This window comes from Podarcis muralis, chromosome 2 (assembly GCF_964188315.1).
Source record: "Podarcis muralis chromosome 2, rPodMur119.hap1.1, whole genome shotgun sequence".
In the NCBI taxonomy this organism is placed as follows: Eukaryota; Metazoa; Chordata; class Lepidosauria; order Squamata; family Lacertidae; genus Podarcis; species Podarcis muralis.
Genome location: NC_135656.1, coordinates 84,505,155 through 84,519,502, shown reverse-complemented (window position 1 = coordinate 84,519,502; position 14,348 = coordinate 84,505,155). Strand labels below are relative to the sequence as shown.

The following is a 14,348-nucleotide window of genomic DNA, read 5'->3' as shown; positions in this document are numbered from 1 at the left end:
TGGAAAAGAGGCAAAACATGTCAATACACTAACTGGTTATCCTACTTCAAATGAAGCAGAGTTGTATTCCCTAGCTTCAGCATATTTTGTTTAAAATAAATGACCTGCAAGGAGCTACACTAGTTTTTGCCAGCATTTGTTCAGCTCAGTGCTACATGCAATGTACAATGCTACAACCCTACCACTACTGGCCACAAAACTTGGCCTTTTGAAACGCTAAACTTCATTAAACAACAACCCTTCAGCCCCTTCAGGAAATAAATTGAGTTTTGTTTTGTTTGAAGTGTGCCATATTCAGTCCTTACGACTGATATTAAGAACACAAATATTCATTGTCTCCCTTTTCCAGAGGTCACACATATTCTAATCTGCTACATGCTGGGCTCTATACCGCTGACATATATTAATCCCACTGACAGATGCTGTAAGGAGACTGGGACCAGAAGGCCGGAGTAAACAGGACTTCAGATGCCACACTCAACAACACCACACAATGATTTCAGCAAGACTGAACCAGGTTTTAGCACCACCTTGCAGATATCCTCTTAGCCTGTCGAGAAAAGTGAATGAGCATTTGCAGTACTGTATTTGTTTGTGGATGTCCTGCATTGTAGCAGCCCTCTGGGACAGTTCCCTGTACATCCTGTTACCACCCTCCTATGCTGCATCTGTAAAATATATCTACTTCCTCTCCAAGATAAAGCTCCTGAAATAACCAGTTTCTTTCCTGCCTTCAGAAATGTTATTTAACGTGCTTGGGAGCTAAGCAGTGCTATTGCCACTGCACTTTGCACCAACCCCAATATGGCAGGAGCCTCCACTTACAACAGAACAAAAAACAAACATTGATTCATTACATTATTCCCTCAAGCGTGCCCTGTGGGACGCAATGCATCCAGAACTGCTATTTGCAATGGGGAAGGCCTCATATGTGAGATGCATATGCACACCTCAGACTAACATTGTAGGACTTGTTACACTGGAGGCAGAAAGATTTTATCCCCTGCTGCTTCAAACATTTCAGCCCTCAGGGGAAGGGCACTGGTTTCTGTAAAAGCAATGACCACTGTACACACTTTCAATATGTGCACGATCACGAGCATCGCCACAACCCAGAAGTGGCCGGAAAAGGGGGTGGGGCAGGGGTGGAATGGGGCAGGGTTATGATCGCTCTGCCAACACACACAGGGGTCAGGAACGTAACCCCCATGGAAAATGCTTGTTGCCTGTAGTTATAAAGGAGACCAAAGCAACATTCACACTATACTTTTCAGAGCATGGGCACCAGAAGGGCCAAACCCATGCATGGGATGATAGACTGTACGCCTGAGAAACCAATGTCACTGTTTGGCTAAAGCAAAGAGCTTCTTGAGAGCAATGACTCTCTGAGGGGAAAGAGCTCTTATAGCAGACTCAAACATCTGCAGCTGGTGCTGGGCATGGTCTGGGAACCTATCAGGCTTCATTTGGAGTCTGTCAAGTTCACAGCTGTGACGTCCCCGAAGACCTCATCCACCAACCTCGCTCGGCTTGTTCAGGTCAGCCGCCTCGGCCTCAAGGGGAAAAACTTGTTTCTGGAGAGCCAGGAACTCCCTGCACTGAGGCTATACTCATGACTTCTGTGCAACAGTCATACATCTGACAATGCAATACACAAGAAAGCCTGCACAGGACATGACATCTTTTTTAAACAACCCCACAACGTCCAACTTCCTCTATTGCCGGCATGCTGCACTCTGCACCCATCTCCTGCTCCCAGCCTGAGAGTCAGCCCAGGCTGAGTCACCCATTGGCAGAAATCATGGCACCACTATGTGCTGCCCAGGGCTGCTGCCACAATTCTCCGCCTCCTGGGAACAATTCCCTTCCTTCCTCACTCCTTTCAGAAGAAGCCCTTTTGCTCATGCAGTTACTGAGAAGAGGCAATGAAAGTGGAAGTGGGTGCAAATGACAGCACAGCGGAGATTTAAAAAACAAGCAGAGGTTTTTATTTATAAAAACAACAACAACCACCCACAATGCACGCACGCACGCACACACACACACACACACACACACACACACACACGGCTGGAGGAGGCAATCTCCAAAAAGATACTGATAATCAGCTGACTTAAAGCAGAAGGAGACACTCTTCTCCTCACACATCTGCTTTTTCAGAACTCCTTACAACTATTGTTTATAAATGGCTTCAAGTGCGCCCCCCCCCAATGAAGTAATTATGAAAATACAATGAAATTGCACAAGTAAATGGTTATTTTTTTTAAAAAAGTCTAACCACTGCTAGATGCTGACCTAGAACCCTTCCTTTAACTCTGTCTCTAATCCTCTTTCAAATACATTTCTGTGGACAACTGCTGCATTGGGGGGCGGGGGGCTGGGACTGCTGTCAATGAGTGGCTCAGGGTGGGCTAAGCTGTTGGGAAGGAGGACGGACTTCAGAGGCAGCAGAGACAGAAGCAGCAGCTACCCCTCACTCCACCCTAAGGAGAAGATTCATTTGAACACATTCCTGATTCTAAAACACAGCGATGCAGTTTAAATGGAGAGAGATGTTTCTCTCAGGGTAGGATATTGCGGGGGGGGGGGGAGTAGGCAAAAAGGGAAAATGGATTACAGTATTCTTCCTCACCCTGTGAGCCCTCTCTTGAACAAGGAGCAAGAAGGGCAGGAGGTGCTGGGTACTGGACAGAGCAGGAAGGCAGATAAACAGGAGAAAGGTTCAGATCACCCAGCCAGATACATCAGCACAGGCTTCCTCAAACTCAGTCCTCCAGATGTTTTGAGACTACAATTCCCATCATCCCTAACCACTGGTCCTGCTAGCTAGGGATCATGGGAGTTGAAGGCCAAAAAACATCTGGAGGGCAAGTTTGAGGAAGCCTGCATCCGCACATGTGTCCAGCAACACCTGGAGGGCCACAGGTTGCCTATTCCTGTTCCAGAATTGCAGCTTGTACTGTGGAAGCACCCCTGGTCATAGGCGCCGACTCCATGGGGCTTGAGGGGGCCCGAGCCCCCTCAAAAATTCGTTTGGGGGGGCTCCGCCCCCCCAATAATCTCCGGCGCCCCTCCAGCAGAGCGCCATCACCGCCCCTCCCCCAGCCCAAAATGCACAGGGAGGGGCGGGCTGCATGCCTCCTGCCCTCCCTCCTGAGCAAAAGCTCCACCCAATTTCCTTTGGAGCTGATTAATAGGCGCAGCACGCTCTCCCCTATTCGCTCACGAGGAGGCGGCGCCACTTTATTTGCATATTCATGAGCTTATTTATTATTCATGAGCTTTCCCGGGGCCCCCCCAATATTTTTTATAAGTCCGCGTCCCTGCCCCTGGTGCACAGATTTTTTCCGGAGTGTCATTAGTGAACATGCCACTAGGTTCGTGAGCTTAAGGGAGGCAACACCACATGGGCCAATTTCCCACTGGCCTGCTTTTAAAAAAACTAAAACAGAAAGACCTGTACTCACCAGTATGTAAAAGGTGGTGAAGATGGGACTGGAGGTGGCGTGGATTTTGGCCTTGGCAGAGGGCAGCTTCCAGAGGAGAAACGCAAAGAAAAGCACATTGGGAACCAGCAGCAGAAGGTCCCAATAACGGACCCTAGAAATAAGGCACAAAAGATTAAACAGTTTTTAAAATGCAGGAAGTGGAGGAAGGAAGAGAAGAGGAAGAGGAAGGAGAAGAGGAAGGAGAACAAAAGCCACACACGCCTACACAAAACAGCATCTCACCTGGATGTCCCAATGTCTTCATACAACAACAACAAGCACTTGTGTGGCACAGTAATGTTGACGTCAGCCCGTGCAGTTGTCAGGGGTGCAGAAGTTACATTATCCAACGCTGCCACTAATGTGGTAGAAGGTGGATAGGTGGCATTGTCGTTCGTTGAGAACCTCACTAGAGGTGTCACTATAGAAGACATCCTGCCACAGCTCTGGGGGGAAAGAAAGTGAGAGAAAAGGGCAGCATCATCATTAGGAAATAGATACACACACATCAAAAGGGCACTCTTCATGAGGAAAGTCACACCTAGAATGCCTCTTGCCTATTCCAATACTCTATTATTGAAGTAAATCCTCATTTTGGGTCCCAGAAACTAGGGGAGAAGGCACCATTTATTACCTAATTGTGCTCCTTTTCCTGTAGTAAATCAAGTTTGCAGCCTGGCTTTATTTTAGATTTAGCTTTGTCCTTAGCTGCTCAAGTAGGAAGTAGCAGCAACACCAAGTACTTTACACACACAACTGGAGGCCAAGAGCTTCAAAGTTATCATCCAGACCTGTAACCTCTTGGGACAGACTATTACAAAGCATTCTATGTGGCCCTACCATTGGAAGTGTATTCAGAAACTTCAGATGCTGAGGAAGGCTGCCTCCTCTGCTTTTTATTAGTTCTTTTATTATGACAAAAAAACTTTCAGTTTGTGGTTCACAGGCAACGCTACTCATTTCCCATTGTAAGCACACAGTACTAAATAGTTAGGAAGGTAGAAACATATGAGAAGCTTGCTTATATGAAGTCCATCTATGGGTCCAGCTAGCTCAGAATTTCCTACACTCGCAGAAAGTGGCTCCCCAGGGTTTCTGGCAGGGCACATTCCCAGTTCTACTTGGAGATGCCAGGATTGAACCTGGGACCTTCTGCATGCACAGCAGATTATCAGAGTTTTATTGGAATCTTCTAGGTCTCTTGGCCAGGGTTTTCTCCCCATGTACACCCAATTATCACTTCTGCAAAACATGACACACAGCAAGTTAGAACATATTACCATGCCGCTCATCTATTACACATGAAGTTCTGGCTTTCTAGGCTCTAAAAAATTGTCACCAAGAATGCTCTATAAAGCCACCACAGCATGCATTTGTTGAAGGCCCACAGTGCTAGAATGCAGCCAAGTAGCATCGGAAATGCCTTCAGGTTTTTTTTAGCTTAACAGCTAATTATCTCCCCATCTCCTGCCAAAAGAAAGTCACCACCAGACAGCTTTGAAGCAGGTGCTCTAGATTTGCTTCAGGAGCTGTGTGCTTCAGCATGGTCAACAGCCAAGGATGATGAGAACCGTAGCTCAGCATCATCCAGAGGACCAAAGGTTCTCCACCCATGCCTTAGGAGCAAAGCCTTTTAAAGTGTTTCAATGCATTCAAAGCATAGAAACCAAAAGTCTTTAAACAACATGTGTCAATATAAATTTGCATGAGAATTCAGTGACTGGAGGCCAAAAGACCTAATTCACCCTCCTAAGGAATGTTTCCTGGTCACCCATATTGGCAAACTAGACAAGAGAGAGGAAGGTGAAAGGACTGACATCTGTGGTAAAAGCGTTTGCCAGCAGGGCACTTTTGGGGCCTCCACTCCTAGTACTAAAAAAGGGGGTGGGGGAGGGGAGGGGAGGTGTTCCAGTCCATAGTTGTAAGACCCAACCTGCACATTATTAGAAAAGCCAAAGCAAAATAAAGTTTACATAGTACTAAGTAATTATTGTGTATAATAGTGCACTCTCTCTTTAAGACAGAAAACATTTGCAAAATGTTTTGTAATAAACAACACATTGCTTGTGTATTCTTAAGACAAGTTTTATCCGTTTCAATAAAGCACCAAAAATAATGATTACAGTATGCCTTTATAGATGTCATGCCAATTTAAATATATTTCATTCATTAATGGGAAAATACATTTCCTTTAGTCCAGAAATGATAGTATTTTACTTAAAGCGTATAATTATAACCGTCCTCTTTTAAATTATGAAGGGAAAAAAGGCTCCCATTCAAAACCTTGGTAGCAAGTAACCTAAACAATGGCCAATCATTACCTCACATAATCTACTGACCATAACTGGTGCTCTTTCCAGGCTGTAAATATTTAACATACTGCTAGACAATGTGTAGGCCACACTTAAACCTATAGGCACATGTAACACTAATTATTTTTTCTACATAGAAAGGGCTGTAGCTCAGGGATAGAGCACATGCTTGGCATGCTGACAGTCCCAGGTTCAGTCCCCAACATCTCCAGTTAGCGCAGGGAAATATTTCTGCCTGGAGAACCACTGCCCATCAGTGTTTGCCAACCTCATGTCAGTGTTTTGGACTACAACTCCCATCAGCCAACCTGCTGTCAACGACAACACTGAGCTAGGTGGGCCAGTGGCCTGACACAGCACCCTTAATTAAGACATAAATATCACAGCTTTGCGGCATGTGCAGTGACTACTGTTTTCCATATGGATGTGTGTGTGTGTCTGTACACACACACGCACAGAGCTTCCCTCCCCCCCAAAAAATATGTTTAGGGGTACTCTCATTTTCCTACTCGTATTGAAATACTGCCCCTCAATGAGGCCAAACTTAGATTCAAGAAATGTTTAGGGGTATGCGTACCCCTGCATACCCCCAGAAATAAGCACTGTGTGTGCATGTGTGTGTATTATTGATTCTGGCTTGTTTCAAATGTAGGGGCCAGTTCCCTGGTTTGGACAAAACAGGAAACTATGGTCAATTTGAGACTTCCTGACCTCTCACAATGCACCAATAAGGGAAGAGGTGCACAAAGAAGAATTGCACAAGCACCAAGTCTCGTGCATATCCCAGCTTATTAAATCTAGATATGTGTGTTCATATGAGGCATCTGAATATAGACTGCATTTTTAATCAAGGCTTATATTGGCTTATATTTTGATCAGGTTCCTAAAATTCTAAAAATAATGTTTCTTCCAAGGTAGAAAACCAGCAAGCGGCTCCAGCAAGCAGCTGGCAAGCAAAGGGCCCCCTGGTTTATTGCGGTCATAAAAAGGCTGAGAAGCAGGTCACTGACCTGCTTGCTGTAGAGTACAACTAAGTTGTAAAAGTGGTAGGTAAATAGTAAGGTTTTGCCATTCGGCCTCTCAATATACAAAGAGTCATTTGCCTAAAGGTCAAAAAGGCTAAGCATCTGGCTGGCTGGTATTTTGGGAAGCGTTTTAAAAGCTGTTCCTTGTTTCTTTTTAAATTGAGATCCTTTTACTCTGCAAAGATTTCTTTTCCTTTTAAAAAGCTATATATATTATGTATTAAATATATTGGCTTAAATGTAATTATGCAAAGGATTTAAGAAATGCTAGATTCTTATTTCATATAGTTGTAAGAGTTGTATTTATCCTGAAATTAAGTCAGCCACCAGCCTAGCCCCCCTGCCGGACAGGAAGACGCCATCTGGGCGGTCCTGATATATAGTTGTCAGGCATTTGTTTAGAAACCTTCAAATGAAGGAGATCTTTCAATGTTGATGTGAAACTCAAGATCCTTGACATATGTTTAAGATAAAAATTTAAGATTAACCATTTGTTTTAGAAGGCAATAGGGCAAGGAGGGCAAGAGGTGAGCTGGTAATTAAGATTCCATGTAAGATATATTATTACTTATTTGTCATTTATATATAGCTCTTTGTCTCCCTTATAAGGATAGAAGGAAATGGGTGTATCTATTGTGATTGGTTCTAGCAAACAGCCAATAGGAAATCCAACCAGGCTGATTGGACAGAGGCAGCCCAAGGAGGAGCAAAGGGGGCTGGATTAAGGGAATATAAGTGCTGGCCATAATGGCAGGAAGGCAGGCCAGAGCTTGGTAACCATATACCACTGTGCCTCTCATTTATTTGTCTGACAAATAAATTATTATTTTAATTTCTCTATTGCTGCGTTGAATATTTCATTCCAGCTAAGCGTTAACCACAAGCAGGGTGCTACATTTTATGGTGCGCCTGTGACTCGGATAAGTGGTCTGCTGGAACGCAGTCCCTTCGCCCTATTGGGCAGGGTACAAGAGAGAGGATCTCTAAACTGCTTTTCCAGCGCGCACTGGTAAATTTTTCCAGGGGGAACGCAGAAGTCTCGTCTGTCTGATACCCTGCTCACTGGCGGCGACGGACCGGGGGGAAACGGAACCAACCAAGGGTAAGTGCACAAAGGGATTTTTGGCCCTCCAATTAATTGGGAGGAAGAGAAGTCTTGATCAAACTTCTGCGTCTCAGTAAGTGGGAACTGAGTACGCTAGGTGGTTGGGTATATCAGATGGTGGTCTGGTGGGGGAAAAGGGAAGAATGGGAGGTAGAGTGTGGTGAAGTATCTTGCGCATTGTATGTGTGAGAAAGTACAGAGCAATCTGTAGCTGACCTGAGTGTGGAGTGGGTAGTACTTCGGTTCCCAGTGAGGCGACTCCATCTGGGCAAGAAACCCCACGAAGCGTGTGTGTGAGTGACTGAGTGGATACTTCACAGGGCCATACAATGGGAGTTGGGGGTTCAAAGGGGGGAAATACACCTCTTGAATGTATGTTAAATAATTTTAAGAAAGCCTTCTCAGGGGCATATGGAGTCAAAATGACGTCAGAGCGCTTGAGAACGTTATGTGAATTAGAGTGGCCGAAACAAAATACTGGATGGCCATCTCAGGGAACTTTTGATATAAATTTAGTAAGCAAACTTTGGTCTAACATCACCAAAGAAACTGGAGGGTGCCCAGAACAATTTTCATATATAGATTCCTGGCTGAGCACATTAAATAAAAAATCCTCCATCGATAAGGGAATGCAAAGTCCAACGATGCAAATTATTGGCTGTAAAAGCCGAAGCTAGGAAAGGAATCTTGCCAAATAAACTCAAACCCATTTTTGAGGGACCAGAGGAAGAGGTGCTTCCACCTCCACCCTATGCTCCACATCGAAGGGAGCCTAATCCAAACCCTCCACCAGTTGTAACCCCAAGGCAAGAAAGTGGAACGAATAATGGGGGTAGAGACACAGAACTTGACTCCTTGATAGATTATGATAAATATCTTCAGGAGGCATTGGAGTCCTATAATGAAGCCCAAGCAGAAGTGGTTATTCCATCTGTGAGTCCCAGTAGAACTCCATCTACAGTCTCTTTTAGTGGAACAACTGATTGCCTACCCCAAACCCCTGTACATCCAAGTCCTAGAGAATTATTACAGAAGTTACAGGGAGACCTTAATCGGTCAGCAAGCAATACAGCCAGGCGTATAAAGCTGCTAAAAGAACGCCTTGGGACAAATACCATCCCCTATGATTTGAGGCCCCTAGAGCAAAGTGAAGAAAAAGGTCACGTAGTAGCCCCTCTTAGAAGAGTATTTGATGCACTTGAGGAGCCTGTGCTGGTTAATGGGCTACCTGGACCACGGCCACCTCGAACTTCGACCCTGCAGTACATTCCATTCACAACTACGGATCTGATGAATTGGAAAACACACACCCCATCTTTCGCAGAAAAACCTCAGGCTATGATGGACTTGGTGACTTCAATAGTAAATACTCATAGTCCTACTTGGACAGATTGTCGCCAGCTTCTGAATACTCTGTTCACCACTGAGGAAAGAAGAGACATAATTGAAAAGGCACAGATATATTTGCGTGAGCAGGCCAGAGTGGGAAATATTTTTAATATTGACCGTCATCTCCAAGACAACTTTCCCTTGGAAGATCCTAATTGGGATCCAAACAATGCAATTCACCTGGCCAGGCTTACCACCTACCGCCAGACGCTTGTGCAAGGTATCCGCAGGGCGTGCCAGAAGCCCACTAATATGTCTAAAGTCTCAGAAGTAGAACAGAAACCAAATGAGAGTCCGGGAGACTTTTTAGAGAGGCTGCAGGAAGCCTATCGTATATGGACTCCTTTTGACTCTGAAGCCCCTGAAAACAGTAGAATGATTACTGCTACATTTGTGGCCCAGTGCGCTTCTGACATTCGTAAGAAAATTCAGAAATCAGAAGGATGGGAAGGGATGCTGATGAGCCAAATTATGGCCATTGCACGCCGAGTTTATCGGAATAGGGATGAGGCTGAGAAGCAAGAGAAGAAGAAGTGGCAGAAGGAAAAGATGGTAATGCTAGCCACAGCAGTGAAGCAAGACTACCGCCCCTTAAATGGAGGAAGAGGGCGGGGAAGGAATCCACCACTGGGAAGGAATCAATGTGCGAATTGCAAGAAGGAGGGTCATTGGAAGCGGGAGTGTCCTGAACCCCTGAGGTTGGAAGAAGTACGCCCAGGCCCAGGCCCAGGCTCCGGCCCAAGAAACCAGGGACGGGGACGGGGAATGATCCGAAATGGAAGATATCAGAGACCTGGACAAGGACAGAGTAGAGACAATTTCATTGGACTGGCAGAGGAGGATTTTACCCAAGACTAGGAACGACCGGACTCCATAAAGTTAGGCTTCCAGGAGCCCACGGTCACGATTCAATTAGGGAGCCATTTAATAGACTTTATGATTGATACTGGGGCTGAATACTCAGTACTCCCAGAACTATTGCAGAAAAAGGCATCCAAAAGTGTAGTCATTAAAAGTGCCACTGGTCAGTCAGCTAAGAGGTCTTTCCTCCAACCTTTGGAATGCCAGATTGGGGGACATCGTTTAACCCATCAGTTTTTGTATATACCTGAGTGTCCAATACCTCTCTTAGGTAGAGATATGCTGTCCAAACTGCAGGCCCAAATCACCTTCACTCCTCGAGGTCCAGAAATGAAACTGCCATCAAAGGCAGCAGGAATAATTACCCTCTCAGTACCTAAGGAACAATCATGGCGCCTAATGTCAGCCTTGCAAGTCCAACCCACATTGGATACAGAATTAAACAAGCTCCTCCGAACCCTACAGGTGCCACCAGGAGTATGGGCCGAAAATAGCCCACCAGGAATGGCCAAGAATATAGCTCCAATTGTAGTAACCTTAAAACCTATGGCTACCCCTGTATCTGTAAAGCAATACCCTTTACCCCGGCGAGCAGCAGAGGGCATCCAGAAACATTTGGACCGCCTATTAAAATATGGTCTGCTTAAGCCCTGCCAATCAGAATGGAACACACCTCTTTTGCCTGTTCGGAAACCTGGGACAGATGAATACAGGCCAGTACAGGACTTGAGGCTCGTAAACCAGGCTATCGAGACCTTGCACCCAAATGTACCAAACCCATATACCCTGCTGAGTTTGATCCCACCAGAAGCAACATTTTTTACTGTATTGGACTTGAAAGATGCATTCTTCTGTTGCCGGCTGGCACCACAGAGCCAACCTATATTTGCCTTCCAGTGGGAAGACCCTTTAACAGGAACAAAAGGCCAGCTAACCTGGACAAGATTGCCCCAGGGATTCAAAAATTCCCCAACTTTATTTGGCACTGCCTTGGCGAAGGATCTAACAAGTTACCCCTCAATACCTGGAGAAAAGGTGGTTCTGCAATATGTAGATGACCTTATACTAGCAGCAAAGGATTTTGATACCTGTAAAGAAGGGACAGAGGAACTGCTCCACTTGCTCTGGCAAGCTGGCTACCGAGTTTCCCAGAAAAAGGCACAGTTATGTTTAGAAAAGGTCAAATATTTGGGCTTTGACATCTCACACCAACAACGAGCATTGAGACCAGAGAGGAAAGAAGCTATTTGCCTTATCAAGGAACCTACCACAAGGAAACAACTTAGAGGATTCCTGGGAACAGCAGGGTTTTGTAGACTATGGATACCTGATTTCAGCAGTCTGGCCAAGCCCTTACATGAAAGCACTCAAGGTGCAGAAAAGGACCCATTCGTATGGGGACCTGAGCAGCAACAAGCCTTTTTAGTTATCAAACAACGACTTATGGAGGCCCCAGCCCTTGGACTGTCTAATTCGGAAAAACCCTTTCAGCTGTATGTACATGAACAGAATGGGATTGCAGCGGCAGTCCTGACCCAGAGATTAGGAAGTTGGAACCGTCCAGTAGCTTATTTGTCAAAACAATTGGACTCAGTAGCAAAAGGATGGCCTCCATGCCTAAGGGCAGTAGCGGCCACTGCAAGCCTTGTCAAAGAAGCTGATAAATTTACCTTCGGCCAGACGATGTATGTGAATGTACCTCATGCTGTTCTGACACTCATGGAATATAAGGGTAGTTATTGGCTAACGAACCCAAGGATGGCTAGATACCAAGGCCTATTGTGTGAAAATCCCAGGATTCATCTACGAGTAGTGAATATGCTCAATCCAGCGACTTTGCTGCCCCTACCAGAGGTAGATGATGAGGAATCACATGATTGTCTCCAAGTAATGGATGAAGTTTATTCCAGTAGACCCGATCTGAAAGATGAACCATTGAAAAATCCAGATGTTGTATATTATACTGATGGTAGCAGTTACCTGCATGAAGGTGCCAGACGAGCAGGGTATGCTGTGGTCACCAATGAGGAAGTTGTGGAAGCTGAAGCTTTGCCTGCCGGCACCTCAGCACAAAAAGCTGAACTTATAGGTTTAACTAGAGCTCTGCAATTGGCAGCCGGATGTAAGGCAAACATCTATACTGATTCTAAATATGCCTTCTTAACCCTGCATGCACATGGAGCTCTATGGAAAGAAAGAGGTCTAATAGGAGCCCACGGGAAGGCCTTGAAATATGGACCTGAAGTAGAAATCCTGTTAGAAGCAGTATGGGCTCCAGAACAGATTGCTGTAATGCATTGCAAAGGTCATGGACGAGGAAGGGATCCAATAACCAGAGGAAATCATGCTGCTGACAAAGCAGCCCGAGAGGCAGCCCAAAAGCCTGTGGGAGGATTTATAGCAGCCCTCATACCAGAGGTAGTTCCAGAAGAAGTTAAACCTCACTATACCCCAGAAGAGAGGAAGTGGGCTGAACAGGAAGGAGCAGTTGTGAAGGACGGTTGGATGATCCTGCCGGACAATAGGATTTATGTACCTCATCATCTAGCAGGCACAATTGTAAGAAATTATCATGAATCTACTCACCTTGGCGGTACTGCAACCAGAGAGAGTCTCAGTCGGAAGTTGTATATTATTAACCTATCACAATTAGCAACTTGCATTTCACAGAAATGTGTTCTTTGTGCTAAAAACAATCCCAGGCAGGGACCGGTACAACCTCCTGGAATCCAACATGTGGGATATGTCCCCATGGAAAGTCTAATTGTGGACTTCACAGAGCTGGTCCCTTCTAAGGGATTCAAGTATCTCCTTGTGTTTGTAGACACTCTTACCGGATGGGTTGAAGCTTTTCCCACCCGAACTGAAAAGGCACGAGAGGTAACTAAGAGACTCCTCACTGAATTGATCCCGAGGTTTGGATTACCTAGATGCATTGGAAGTGATAATGGGCCAGCGTTCATTGATCAAGTAGTACAAGAAGTATGTCGAGTCCTACAAGTGAAATGGAGACTGCATGCAGCCTATAGGCCTCAGAGTTCAGGGAAAACTGAAAGAATGAATCGGACTCTGAAAACCCAATTGGCAAAATTAACCCAGGAAACGGGATTGGGATGGGTAGATGTGTTACCCATAACACTGTTTCGTGTTCGGTGTGCACCCACAAAAAGACTTAAGTTGTCACCTTTTGAGCTCCTGTATGGGAGACCGCCCTCCTTTGTTCAGGATATTCCAGCTGATCTTAAACAAATAGGAGACCATGTGACACAGGGACAAGTGCAATCTCTCTCCCGTGTTTTTGTTTCTCTTAACAGGTGGGTCCTCGAGCGCACGCCGTGCAGCATTGCCGAGCCGATTCATCAGTTCCAGGCTGGCGATAGCGTATGGGTGAAAGAGTGGAAACGTGATCCACTCGCACCTAAGTGGCGTGGACCTTACACCGTCCTGCTCTCTACTCCAACAGCGGTGAAGGTAGCTGAGGTGACCCCCTGGATTCATCACTCCCGTTTGAAGAAGTCCGAAGGCAGTTGGACGTGCAAAGGTGACCCCTCTAATCCTTTAAAACTGACTCTCTCCAAAAACCCCTGTATCTAGCCCTACCGGGAACGGGCTAGGTCACGGGCAACATTAGACGACCGGCCTGCTGCAGCCACAACCTGGAAGCTGGCTGACCTGCGCACGCCTGAAGCTTGAGGAGCATCTGAACCAGTGATTGTGAAAGGGAAGATTCTCTTATACAATTGATTGACTGCCCCCCCTTGTGGAACAATTATCAGAGATATTACTCATTGGGGATCCTCGGGATATATGTTTTGGTCTTGGTGGTTCCCCATTTCTGTCACTGGGGGAATTATATTGGGACTAATATTTATTTGCTATCACAATAAGGTAATCTTTTGTGGAAGGAATGCATATGCTAGACATCAACATGATTTTATTATTAATCCTGATCCCTTGGGAAGGGGAAGGGTCCTTGAATCTGACCAAATTTGCTAAATATGGATTCAGCCATGACCACAATATGTGGGTAGGTTTAGCTGAAATGGTAGCCAATGTTGCAAATAGGACCAATTGCCTTGTTTGCTCTCTTGGGCCAGATGATTCAGAGGGAGGTATGCCCTTATTACCGATACCATTAGATGCCATTGGTATGGTAATAATAATAATA

The 14,348-nt window shown here is 45.5% G+C and overlaps 1 protein-coding gene and 1 long non-coding RNA gene across 2 annotated transcripts in view; one reads left to right on the top strand and one right to left on the bottom strand.

The window, feature by feature from the left end:
* Positions 1–14,348, bottom strand: part of TPRA1 (transmembrane protein adipocyte associated 1) — a 40,153-nt gene that overhangs the window by 13,953 nt on the left and 11,852 nt on the right. The window contains exons 2-3 of the mRNA XM_028719198.2: positions 3,732–3,934; positions 3,468–3,600 (exon numbers count right to left, since the gene is read on the bottom strand). Of these exons, the coding sequence (XP_028575031.2) occupies positions 3,468–3,600; positions 3,732–3,922 (324 nt within the window). The 5' untranslated portion in view covers positions 3,923–3,934. The remainder of the gene's footprint in view (positions 1–3,467; positions 3,601–3,731; positions 3,935–14,348) is intronic.
* LOC144327015 (uncharacterized) lies at positions 6,629–14,130 on the top strand. The gene is made up of 2 exons (XR_013391990.1): positions 6,629–7,927; positions 13,644–14,130. It is a non-coding gene; the product is annotated as an uncharacterized LOC144327015 (long non-coding RNA).